This window comes from Malania oleifera, chromosome 6, assembly GCF_029873635.1.
Source record: "Malania oleifera isolate guangnan ecotype guangnan chromosome 6, ASM2987363v1, whole genome shotgun sequence".
In the NCBI taxonomy this organism is placed as follows: Eukaryota; Viridiplantae; Streptophyta; class Magnoliopsida; order Santalales; family Ximeniaceae; genus Malania; species Malania oleifera.
In genome coordinates, this window is record NC_080422.1 from 22,213,736 (window position 1) to 22,227,352 (window position 13,617).

General features: G+C 36.0%; 1 protein-coding gene across 2 annotated transcripts in view; it reads right to left on the reverse strand.

Annotated features, from left to right (window-relative positions):
• The window catches only part of LOC131157199 (peptide deformylase 1A, chloroplastic), a 36,194-nt gene extending 28,140 nt beyond the window's left edge, over window positions 1–8,054 (reverse strand). For both annotated transcript variants that reach the window (XM_058111176.1, XM_058111175.1), the window contains exon 1: window positions 7,450–8,054. In XM_058111176.1, coding sequence (XP_057967159.1) covers window positions 7,450–7,884 — 435 coding nt within the window. In that variant the 5' untranslated portion in view covers window positions 7,885–8,054. The remainder of the gene's footprint in view (window positions 1–7,449) is intronic.
• Between the last annotated feature and the right edge of the window lie 5,563 nt (window positions 8,055–13,617).

Here is a 13,617-nt window from a genome sequence, read left to right on the forward strand (position 1 = left end):
ACACCAAGATATTCAGAGGTCAAATGACTCCAACGCAATTGATTTTGAAGAAAGCTTCATTTTTGCTGCATTTTGGGCTTATTCTTTTGGGGTAATTAACAGTAGTTTTTTGTACGATATTCAGAAGGATTGGAAAGCAGAATTGATGTAAAATACTCCATTTTTTTTTCTTTTGTTTTTGCTGCAAAGGAGGATGACTCGTCTTCTTTTTCTTGTAAATTTTTTTGCTTATTACTTGCACAAATGAAGTTTTTGTTACCTAAAGAAAATATAATTTGCAAATAGATATACACCATAAAACCACATCTTGAATATGTTTATTAAGTTTATCCAAAACTAAAGCAAAATCATAAGGATTCTAATGAGACCCATGATGTACACGTATTGTAATAGAACACTTTGTAGTTGCCTCTCATATATAGTTTTAACACAAGTCATTGCCCTATTGTGAATTTTCTTTGTGACCTCTATGTACCTACTACATGCTCCTCTTTTCTAGAATCCACCATAAAACATCCTTGTATAATAACATAATCTCTTTTTTTTTTTCCTAAGTTGATAAGGGGAAAAAAATAAATAAATTAGTGTGCTAAACAATCTTTTATTTTCTAATCCCTTGATCTCTAGTCTCGTTAAATTACTCTTTCCAAAATTTTTGTTGCAAGGCCCATAAACTTAATTTTTGCAATAGTTGGTAAAAAATTAAATATTATTTTTTTACCACTAAAGAAGCAAAAAAGTATAATTAAAGAGCACCAAGGTGGTGCCAATGGTTACGGGGCAAGTTTTCACACCTTGTAAAGCGCCATGTGGCACTAGCTAAAGCCCTCTTGCTTAACTAGTCAGCTGAAGATTACTGCAATTTACCAACAGAACACATTCATAGAAGTTGAATGAAATGTAAGCAGAAGTAGTAAGCATTCATGGAAAAAAAAAAAGTGAATGGTAAGCAAGCGGTAAACACTCAAGTAATGTAATTCATTAAGCAACACCTCTGTTAGCAGTGTGTGTCTAGTGAAGGAGGCAAGTAGGCAAAACATGTTTACAATAACTAATGAGTTTTACAAGACTGATGAACATTCACCCTCCGTTAGAGCTAAAATAGCATATAAAGCTCTGCAGTAGGAAATATTAAATTGTTCAAGGAATCACACTCCCATTTTTACGCTAAGACAAAAATACCCTAAAAACAGTAAAAACTATACTAGTATTTACATAATGGTAACTCATCCCATACACATGAGACAAGCGATCACAAACAAGTATAATGCCCTGAACAAGCTTGGCTCATGACACTCCCCCGCTTATGCGATCGACATCCTTGCAGACTTTGATGCTAGGTACTCTTCAACTTTGTCCACGAAGGGTTGCAAGTCGGAGGGGGGGGGGGTGTTCAACCTTGTAAGAGGCCTTCCCAACTTTAGCCAAGATGGGGACTGGTACTTCATATTTGTGAAGTAGTCTCTTATCCCAACCTCATAGTGACCTAATCTATTTAGGCTTTACCTTAACAAGAACCAAGTCACCCACGTTGAAGTGCAACGGTCTTGTCCCTTGATCTGCCAACTTTTTCATCCGCTTGGATGCTTTCTCCCGGTAGACTCAAGCAATCTCTGCATTTTGTCTCCATTCTTTGGTGAAGACGTATGCTTTGAGACTCTTTCCTCTATATGGCTCATCCACTATGTGAAGTAACCACGATTGTTGGCCTATAACAAGCTCAAAAGGACTCTTATTGGTTGTTGAGCTCAAGTAGTTGCACCCAATTCTTCTTATTGGCGTCAATGAAACAGCACAAGTACTCTTCTACTAGCTTGTTGAATCTCTCCATCTATCCATCTATCTATGAGTGATAACTCAAAGAGATGTCAAGCGGTGAACCGAGGATTTTAAAAAGTTCATCCATAAGTTGTCAGTGAATCTTAAGTCTAAGTCACTAATTATGTCTTTGGAAACACCGTAATATTTCACAATATGTTTAAAAAACAATTGTGCTATCTTCTTTGCTGAACAATACTTTGGTGCAGGCATGAAAGAACCATACTTTGAAAAACTATCTATAACCACAAGTATAGACCCTACGTCTCCCACTCTGGGCAGGCTAGTGATGAAGTCTAGTGAGACACTCTCCCGTTGTCTAGTTGGCACTACTAACTCCAACAACCCTGCAATATTCTTCCGCTCCACCATATCTTGTTGGCAAATGAGACAAGTTCGGGTATAATTGACCATATCATCACACATGTGCAACTAATAATACCTTTGCTTCAACAATGCCTAAGTGTAACGCCATTTTGGGTCCTGCCCATATAGTGTCATGACACTCTCAGCGGTGTCTTCCTTAGATCTCCAACTCGAAGCACAAAGAGTCAGTTAGCATGTGTCATCAGTCATCCATCTTCTAGCCAAAATTGGCGCGCTTTTCCCTCTTCTGTCAGCTTTATTAGGTTCTCGGAAACTCAATCTTTGGCAAGGTTCTCCTTGATGCACTCCCGCGTTGTCTTGATAACCTTACTCACTATTAAGTGCGTTGCCATCTATAAGGCTGCCAGCTCGGCCTTCCTGGACAGTGCATCTGCAACTTGGTTTATCCACCCAGCATAAAATTTTCAATCACTTGTCTTTTCAGTCTCAATAGGACTCTTCTCATCCTTTGAACACTTCTTTATTTATTTCCCTCCAAACCACACAAAAAAAGGTAAGAGGGATTAAGCTAACAATTTTCCTTGTTTTATGTACAAGTCTTCATTCCCATTAAAGCCTGCAACAACCCAAAAATGAATCATCCATGAGAGACCTAACATAAAGTAAGTCACATCCCAAAACTCTTTAGTCCACATAAAGCTAAGAAGAATATTATGCTAAAACTCCTTTGTCCTATTTCTAGAGAATAATAGGCAGAGCCAGACTTCCCCTCTTTTGAAGACTGCCTACACTCAAAATTTCTCCCAATATGTTTCCGAAGCAAAGAAAGTCAGCTTTGTGCTTTGTAGGGCCTCCAGGCTTCCAAATTTCCTTCCAAGGGAAGTCTCCACCCATTTATCCTGTCTTCCTTTGCTGTCTCCTTATGATATGAATTATGAATCTACTCTAAATCTTCCCCCTTCAAAATAGCCTCCATCTAACTTCATCCTCCATCCTCCCTACTTACATCAATCAAATTCTTACATAAGAGAATAAAAAAATTTGAGAAAGATTCTGCCTCCCAATCTTGGGCTTTCCTTTTTGAAAGTCATATTCCCCACAACTCCATTCATAATCGTTACCCATGGATAAAAGGGGGGGAAAAAATGCAACACTTAGTGCACAAGGCTCCTACAGAATATCAAGGGTCTACACGGGGCATAATGTACTTGAGAATATGCATAAGTTTTAAAAGGAGAATTGAATTCCTCAGACAGCTCTTACAGATTCAGGACATGTAATTTTAGTGTGAACATATGCACATAATCTATTTTTAGAAAAAGACACTCCATTGTCTATCACAAATTCCACATACTGTGGAAAGTCCTCCCGACCCTTTGTAATCTCTTTCAAAAGCCCCATTCCATAGGCATCGCTTCCCTCTTTAGTAATCCATCCATTCCATTCCAACCATAGTTTATCAAGAACAGCTTATTCGTTATCCACAAGGATGCTCCTCCACCTTAAATCACCAAATCCACTATGCTTGATACACATGGGTAAGTACCAACTTGACCCAAAAGCTCAAGCCTATTGGATCTTGGGCCCAATCATGTATATAAGCACCCATCATTCACTCTATTTTTCCAATGTAGGACAAACTCACAAGTGGAATTCTCAACAATCTCCCCCTCGCCTGTGAGTTCTAACCACTCTCCCTTGAACGGAAGCATTCTTGATTATTCAGTGTGCCTGATTCAACCACTCCCCCTTTAGCAGAAACCATCTCCCTCATTAGAGCAAGCCCAATTCTCCAACAATTTCTCAAGTGTGCCTTACCCCCTCAACTTATGTGCCTCAAATTGCATTCCACGTGTCTTCAAGTCAATCATACCTCCCACGTCTTGACCCTATTTAGATCAATCTTCCAAACCTAGATGATCCTTATTAACCTCGGTCACACACTTGGTCCTCCAACTGTTAGCACGTTACGAGAATCAATTTCACATCTTGACTTTACGACGTTGCTCACCCTAAGTTATGAACCATCAGTTCAGAAACCACTTGTTAAATCCTGAGGAGTCCATGGGCAAACTTGATACACATGGGTAAGCACCAACTTGACCCAAAAGCTTAAGCCTATAAGGTCTTAAGTTCAACCATGTATATAAGCACCTATCCTTCACTCTATTTTTTCAATGCGGGACAAACTCAAAAGTGAAATTCTCAATAATCTCCCCCTTACTTGTGTGTTTCAACCTCTCCTCCTTGAGCGAAAACCGTCTCCCTCGTGGGAGCAAACTCAATTCTCCAATAATTATTAGTGGGCCTTACTCCCACTCTTTACAGGCTTCATATTTCATTCCACATGCCTTCAAACCAATTCAACGTCCCACTTCTCGACCTTATTCGAATCCATCTTTCAGGCCTCAATGATCCTTATTAGCCTCGATCACACACTCGGTCCTCTAACTATTAACACATCAAAAGAATTAATTTCACACCTCAACTTTACGACGTCGCTTGCCCGAATTTACAAATCATCAACTATGATACCACTAGTTAGCACCGGAGGAGTCTTCATGGGAACTTGATACACATAGGTAAGCATCAACTTGACCCAAAAGCTTAAACCTATTAGGTCTTGAGCTCAACCATGTGTATAAGCACTCATCTTTCACTCTATTTTTTCAATATGGGGCAAACTCAAAAGTGAAATTCTCAACAATTTTTCTCTCACTTGTGAGTTTCAACCTCTCCCCCTAGAGCAAAAATCGTCTCCCTCATGGGAGCAAACCCCATTCTCCAACAGTTGCTCAAATGGGTCTTATTACATTTTACGTGCCTCCAAACCAATCCTACCTCCCACTTCCTAACACTATTCAAATCCATTGACCAAACCTAAATGATCCTTATTGGCTTTAGTCACACACTTGGTCTTCCAACTATTAACATATCAGGAAAATTAACTTCACACCTTAACTTTACGATGTCACTTGCCCAGAGTTATGAACCATCGGTTCTAATACCACTTGTTAGTATTGGGAGAGTCCTCATAAGAGTTTGATACACATGGATGAGCACCAATTTGACCCGAAAGTTTAAGTCTATTGGGTATTAGGTCCAACCATGTACGTAATCACCCATCATCCACTCTATTTTTTCAATGTGGGACAAACTGCTTTTGGGTCAAGTTGGTGCTCATCCATGTGTATCAAACCCACCAATGAACTCCCCTACTGCTAACAAATGGTATCAGAGCCAACGGATTGTAACTCTAGGTGAGCAACATCGTAGAATCGAGGTGTGAAAGCTAATTCTCCTAACATGCTAATAGTTGGAGGATCAAGTGTGTGATCGAGGTCAATAAGGATCATCTAGGCCTAATAGATCGATTAGAATAAGGTCAAGACAAGGGAGACAAGATTGGTTTGGAGGCACGTAAAATGCAATCAGAGGCATGTAAGGTGTCAGGATAGGACCCACTTAAGCAACTGCTGGAGAATTGAGCTTACTCTCAAAAGGGAAACAGTTTTTGCTCAAGCGAGAGAGGTCAAATCAGACACACAGAATAATCAAGAATGCTTCCATTTGAGGGCTAGTGGTTGGAACTCACAACAGGAAGATGATGAAAATTCCACCAGTGAGTTTGTCTCACATTGAAAAAATATGACGAAGGATATGTGCTTATATATATTGTTGGGTCCAAAACCTAATAGGCTTAAACTTTTGGATCAAGTTGGTACTCATCCACGTATATCAAACCCACTTATGGACTCCTCCAGCATTAAAAATTTTAAATCTAATTTATTTTTAACATTAGTCTTAATATGCACTTCCCCATTCATTCACATTTTTTTAGACCTAATCATTTTGTTAAATAGACTAGCATAAGCATATCCTATTGCTCGTTATTATCTTCTAAGAATTTCTAAACTTCAATAAGAATGCCTTCAATCTTATTGATTTTCCAATTTTATCTTTTTCATTGCGTATTTAACTTCATCAATGTTTAATTTTTCAATCTAACTCACAATTTTTTACCTATTTTTTTGCCAATTAATTTTAGGTTTAAGCTTTTATATTTATCTTTACTAAATAGCCAAGTTTAATAATCTAGCCATTTTCCTTTATATATACTTTTACTTACAAATTATCATGGAAACTATTTACTTACAATTTTTTTTTTTATGACCCAGAACTCCTACCTAGATAGGCCCTTTAGACCCACCCAAACGGTACCAAACCGGAGTGTGGAGGGGCGAGATCATTGCTACGCACTTATTGACGCACTCCTGGCAAACCACAAGTGAGGAATCGAACTTGGGACCTTGGGATCTCCAAGGTCCAACTTCAACCTTACCACGTGAGCAAACTTGGTTGAGCACTGTTTACTTACATATTATCATGGACACTGTTTATGCATTCTACTCAAGCCTTTGCTCTTTATTTCTCCAGCTTTGCAAGTATGCTTATATCTCTCTCCTTGTTTAGTGCCTATTATATATAAAGTTACAATAAGATTTAAGTTTAGCCTCACTAGTAATTCTTTTTTTAGGCCTATTTTCTTGCCACTTTATATTTTTCGAAGTTTTCCCTGCTTCTTCTCTGTTGCCATATCTTATGTTATTTTTATAGGTCTTTTAACAAAACGTTTCCTGAGTTTTATGAGGGATTAGCAAAAAATATAACATCTCGAGAGCAATGTCCCGCAATAAGAATACTTGCTAATGCAATATTCACCATGGATTCAAAAGATAGCCATGACTCACAGATGTCATACCCACAGTAGGCTTTTAGCTGAAAATAACACATTAGAAGGATCAAAGAATCTTTATAAATAAGGTTTACAAAAAAAAAAAACTAAGAAGATAGCATGCCAAAGGTATGTGAAAAATGTATAACAAGCTAAAAATGGAACAACGTTTCAAAAAATGCATATCAAGCATTGTTTTGCAATGGTTCTTTGGTCCTCTCAATATATCGCTTGAAAAATCAATTTTGTTTTGCCACTTGCATGGCACATGTGTTTATCAGTAACTTTCTAAACGTAGGGGGAACATTGCTCCATTAAATAATTACACTATTATTTTTAGTAGTGTGCATGGCTCCAACTAAAACGTAAAAGGTCCACTAATAAGATAAGGGGTAACATTTCTCAAAACACACCTTTCCGAACTAATTTTCACTGAAAACACTTCCTTAAGCATGAAATTGAAAACAAGGGCAATATCACAGTAACAATGGAAGTATGAATACAGAATGACTTCCATAAAAACCAAAATATACATAAAAGGACAGTTCAAACTTCAAATTCAAACTCACCCTCAAGGGAATTCCAATCTGTGGAGCAGCAAGACCAACCCCAGGTGCCTTCCTCATAACCATGACCATATCATCAATAATTTTCTGGATCTTCTCCGACCCGATTTCTCCGAGTTGCACATCTTGGGCCGGTTCATGGAGAACAGGGTCACCTGCTTTGACAATGTCCGGCAGAACCGGTTTTTTTTCTCGGAGACCCAAAAACCAACCTGCCCGGCGAGGCGAAGCTAAAGAACTGTGGGCTCTTCTGCGTATGAAGTTGGCAGCGGAGGGCGGTACTGGGTCCGAACGCCGGCAAATGAAAATGGGCATTCGGGTTTCGTGGAATCGGAGAAGGTGGGTTATTTGGGATGGAGTCTTTGCGATGTTTGGGAGGCATTTTTGGGCAAAAGGTGTCGGAAGGAGACGATGGGAGAATCTGTAGACGGTCTCCATCCGTCTTTGTTCGCCTTCCGCGGAGACAAATAGAAGTTGTGTGAGATAGGATGGCGCGGTCCGATAGAGCAAATACAATTTGACAATTTGGATTTACCAACTTTGCTTTGGGGAAGACACTGAGGCCCTTCGTATTGTTCAGTATTATGCAAGTCTCGCTAGTACATGTTGAAAACTAAAAAAGTTCAGTTAGACTTTTAAAAATTATATTAAAAATTTTAAAATAAATAAATTATATTTTTAAATGACCCGTTTATTAAACAAGCAAATTTAGATTTACCTATTAATCACTTGTTAATAAACGAGTCAACACAAATCTGAATCTGTTTAACCTTGACCCGTTTATGACTAGTTTTTTCTCTTATTAACTTTTTTTAAAATATATATATATTAAATAATACCCATTTCTGAGAAATATTTCCCAAAATGACTATGACGTAATCTCACTACTCCAAGTATTGTAGCGAGATTTGTCACGTGTTGACCTAAAGAAAATTTTGATACTTGGAATAGCGAGATTTAGTTGCCACGTGTCTTTGCCGGAATGGGTCTAGCATTTAAATCTCGCTACTCCAAACTTGGAGTAGCGAGATTTGCTCTGCACCAAGTTAATTAAATTGTTTATAATTTAGTTAAAATATTTTTTTATCAAAAATTAATATAACAGTCATATACTATAAATATACACTCATTATATTTAATTAAATAGGGAAATCTTCATATATTTTATTTATTAAATCAGTGCTAATTAATTAAATACAAATCAGATTCATCCATCTGTTATTTTTATGACAATCTAAAATTGTGAAAGAGATAAATGGGTAAACAAATTTCATGCTTTATGTATGGAGCATGTTAAATTTTTACAGAATTTGACATATCTTCTTTGACGAAAAACATTGAAGGGATATTAGATTTAAATTTGTATTGAATTTGAAAAAAATATAATATATAATTTGTTGGAGTGTCAAGGCTTGAAGAGATCCAGGCCGTCCGTTCTTTTCAGATCCAACAGCTGCTGTTGGGGGGCTTTGTTGTAATTTACTCCTATTTTAATTGTAAAACAAAAAAAAGCAGCGGAGGGACGGAGAGGGAGTTTTTTCCCTTTTTATTATTAAAAAGAAATAAAATATTCAATAATATTTTTATTGGAAAAAAATTTCCCAAACTGATGCTCACGTAATCTCGCAGTACCAAGCTGCGAGATTTAAATGGCCAGCGAATGAGAAGCTGATGCGTGGCACGATGGCAGAGCAAATCTGGCCACACCAAACTGCGAGATTTAAAGGTCCAGCGAGTGAGAATGTGATGACCCAAAAAAAATATATATATATATATATATATATATATATGATTAAAGTACAATAATAATAAAATAATAAAAATAGTCATTAAGTTAATATCAATACGGAAGTGTTTTTCTGTAGGATCCTTGATTCCATGTTTGATGCCTAAGAAAGACCTTGTCTTAGCGAGTGCTCAGAGACCATTGCGGCTCAGTCGCTCCCTGGAGGTCGGCCTGGTCAAAATGGAATTTCATAGGATAAACAGGATAGATACTATTTGTATACGTAAATAAGTATATATACATAAAATAGTGTTTTGACAGACATAATTTGTAGAAATACATAATAAGATGATAATAATATAGGTATCATATGTGGGGCCCACAAGACTATGTGGGGTCCACATGAGTCCCGGAGCCACAAGACACTGTTTATATACGTAAATGAGTACATAAAACAATGTTTTAACTGATATAATTTGAAGAAATATATGATAAAATAATAATAATATAGGTATCCTATGCGGGGCCCACAAGACTGTGTGGGGCCCACATGAGTCCCGAAACCGTATGAAGGTTTTCATAAGTCTCAAAACTATGCAGGATGCATAAAATCATATAAGAGTTATTGGAATTACGTACGATCCATTTGGGTCTCGAAATTGTGTGGGGCCCACAAGACTACATGGGGCCCACAAGACCATGTGGGGCCTACATGAGTTTTTAAAATTTAAATTTAATTCTTATTCAAAAATAAAATAAAATAAAATAAATACTAAATATAGTTTAAAATTAATAACAATGATAATAATAATGATTAAGAAAAATAATAAAATAATAAATGATTAGTTAGGTAATGGATTAATTAATAAGGTAAGTAATTAATTAAAAATTTATTTAGTGAGAATGGTGGCAAGCACTCCCAAATGGCCTCCACTCAAGTTTAAAATTAATAACAATGATAATAATAATGATAATAATGATTAAGAAAAATAATAAAATAATAAAATAATTAGTTAGGTAATGGATTAATTAATTAGGTAAGTAATTAATTAAAAATTTATTTAGTGGGAATGGTGGCAAGCACTCCCAAATAGCCTCCACTCAACCCATACCTTGCCCATCCCTTGCCCATTCTTTAATTTTTAAAATTTTAATTTCACCCATCTCCCCACACTTTTATAAATTCTATTTATTCCCCAAAATTTTCCTATAAATAGGGAGCTCTCAACCTTCATTTTTCACAACAATTTTCCAAGGAAGAGAAGGATTAGTGAGTGAAAGAATTTGTGGTGGAGAGAGAATTTTTGAATAAATTCTTAATCACCCACTTTTTCCGATCTCATTTCTTAAAGATAATTATTGTGTTCGTAGCACACGGTAAAAGAAGAAAGTAAGTAAATTTGATTATGTTAGTATTTTTATTCAAAATTTATACCCGAGTTTATTTGTAAGTAAATTTTGATTATGTTAGTTTCTTTTTATTTTAAATTCATACCCGAGTTTATTTTGTACGTAAATTTTAATTATGTTACTTAGTTCCACAAAATTTCCATGAGTTTATTTTTACGCATATTTAATTATACCAGTTCTATCTTTAATATACTTGCATCTATTTTTGGGTTAAGAAATGTTCCAATCCCCTCGGGTAAATTTTCAGCATTTCTTTCTATTCAAAAATAAAATTATATATATATTTTTAACACAAAAATTGTGTGGCATGAGTTTATTTATACGTTGCATTTTTATGAAAATATGAGTAAAGATGAGATTTTCACGATATTATTTTTAAATTGCATAAATTATAATAAGATGATTTTAAAACCCCTTATGGCAACGAAAGTTCAAAGTTACAGATGCTCGGTACCGCAGCTTAAAGTTTATACGGATCAGAGTGCACCCACACTGTTTACAGAGTGGTTATTTATGTTAGTGGATTTCTCCTGAGTGCACACCTGGTTTAAGTCCAGGACTTAATAAGGAAAATCTCACTTAAAGTTTACGTACGTTGATTTAGTTTGGTCGGCCAGCCAGCTAAGTCCAGTCTTCGGACCGCACAACCCAGTCATGGGGGTAAACATGACTTACGGCAAACAGGCCTAAGGGTGGGTTTTTATAATATATATTTATACATATTTAATTACGTGTACAAAGTTACTGATGATTTGAAGGAAAAGTGTAAGTTTACGTGAAAAGGATCATTTTGGTACTTAAATGACGATCTAAGGAAAACGTATAAGGAAAAGTATATGTATGTTTATCATTAAATATTTTTACAGTTTTAAAGTTAAAAGTTTAATTTAACAGTTATAGTATATGATTATAAAAATTTACTGTTGAAATTGATGACAAAAGTTTTATGCAGGAATTTTTAAATTTATGTTTATTCTAAAAGTAGTCTTAAAGTTATAGTATTAAATATTGTTTTACGAAATTCTTTAAAAGCTCATTTTGGTCACACACTAATAATAATCTTATTTACTTACTGAGCGTCGTCTCACCCCAATCATATTTTATTTCAGATAACTCTGAAGGACATGTCGGAAATCAGGCTTAGCAAGCATGCGGGTGGGGATTAGAAAAATAAAGATTTAATTAGAAATATAGTATGATTTCAGATATTTACGTTTGTGTAATTTTCTTCTTTTGAAATAAGTGATTGTAACATGAATAATTAGCGCTCTGGTTTAATAAGAATCGAGTTTATTTGCTTCCGCTGTAAATCAGTAGTAAAGAGTTAATATCCCAGGCCCCCTCGGGGTCGGGGTGTTACAGAGAAGCTGACACGTGGCAACATAAGGTCAACATATATATATATATATATATATATTATATTACTTTTTTGGAAGGATTTTATTCGAGAAAAAGAAAAAGGAAAGAAAATAGGAACGCTTAAATCTCGCAGCATCACAGATTTGCCACGTGTCAGCTTCTCACTCGCTGGGCCTTTAAATCTCACAGCTTGGTGCTGCGAGATTTGCTCTGCCACCGTGCCACGCGTCAGTTTCTCATTCGCTGGCCATTTAAATCTCGCAGCTTGGTGCTGCGAGATTACGTGAGCATCAGTTTGGGAAATTTTTTCCCAATGAAAGTATTATTTAATATTTTATTTCTTTTTAATAATAAAATGGGAAAAAACTCGGCGAAGAGGGGCTCTGAATTTCTGTTGCAACTTCAGTTCTTTTTTCAGCTTCTTGGAGAAAAGGAAAGGGCAGCGCAGAGCAAGCCGCAACCCTTCACCTGCGCAAAAGAACACCAGTAGATCCATTTTCTGTTTTGCAGCCGAGGGTTTTCTTCAACCGGTGAGAGTCTTCTTCTTCACCCGAGTGCAAGAGTCTTCCTAGCCGAAAGAGCACCTGCAAAACCGAGAGCCTTCGGCAGCCGCGCGGGAGAGTGAAGGGCTCACGGGAGAAGGAGCCGACAGGATGAGATGCAGTGCTGGGTATCTCCAACCTCTAGCGGAGGTTCACTCACTGGTAAGGCAAGGTAAGCTCAGATTTTGTTTCTTGGGGAGGGTTTCTTGTAAGGAAATCATGGAGGAATATAGGGAAAAACCTAGGGTTCTTCGCAGGTGGAAAGGTGGGGTTTCTTAGATTATTCTTGGGCTGATTTTCAAAGGAGATCGGTAAGACAAGAAAGGGTAAATCTGTATGTACTTGTATTTATTTCCGCCGATTTAATATACTGTCTCTGAATGTGAGTTTCTACCGTGAATGTAGGCCAATTTTTGGGACAAACCACGTAAATGTGTTCTTGTAATTGTGTGATTGGCATGTTTATGTTTTTCTGAATATTATTTGATGAGCATATATTTTTCTTGATCAGACTTAGCACGCACACGTGTCAAAATAAACAAGTTTAAGTTTAGGTGTGATTGTGGTTGATGTTTGGACAATATCAGATTGTTATTGTGGTTTGTTTGAAATTAATTAAAATCTAAAAATAGAATTAGCAATCAGCTGAATTACACACAACATAATTATACTAAAATTTATTCAAACTCACTCAAATTTAAATCTAAAGATTCAAAATTAATGCTCCTAAATTTAGTACGAGATTACTAACTCTTATTATTCTTGATAATTCTCATAGAATCCACAAACGGTCTGATTTTGAGTATGTGTGTGTATGTGTGTGTGTGTGTTTTTTTTTTTTTAAATGTCTTGTAATTCTTGGAAATTTTATATATACATGAGAGAGAGTACGTAATTGTTGGGCTATTAATAAAGTTGAGATTTTTGTTAAAAAAAATGCAATTTATTTTCAAGCTGAATATACATATCATGCATCTGTGCTCAAAACCAACAGATTAATAAAGGCAAACATAAGAAAACAAAGAACGAACATGCAATGTAAATTTGAATATTAAAGGAGATAAATCTTATATATATATATATATATATATATATATGTATGTATATATATATATATGTATGTATATGGAGCTT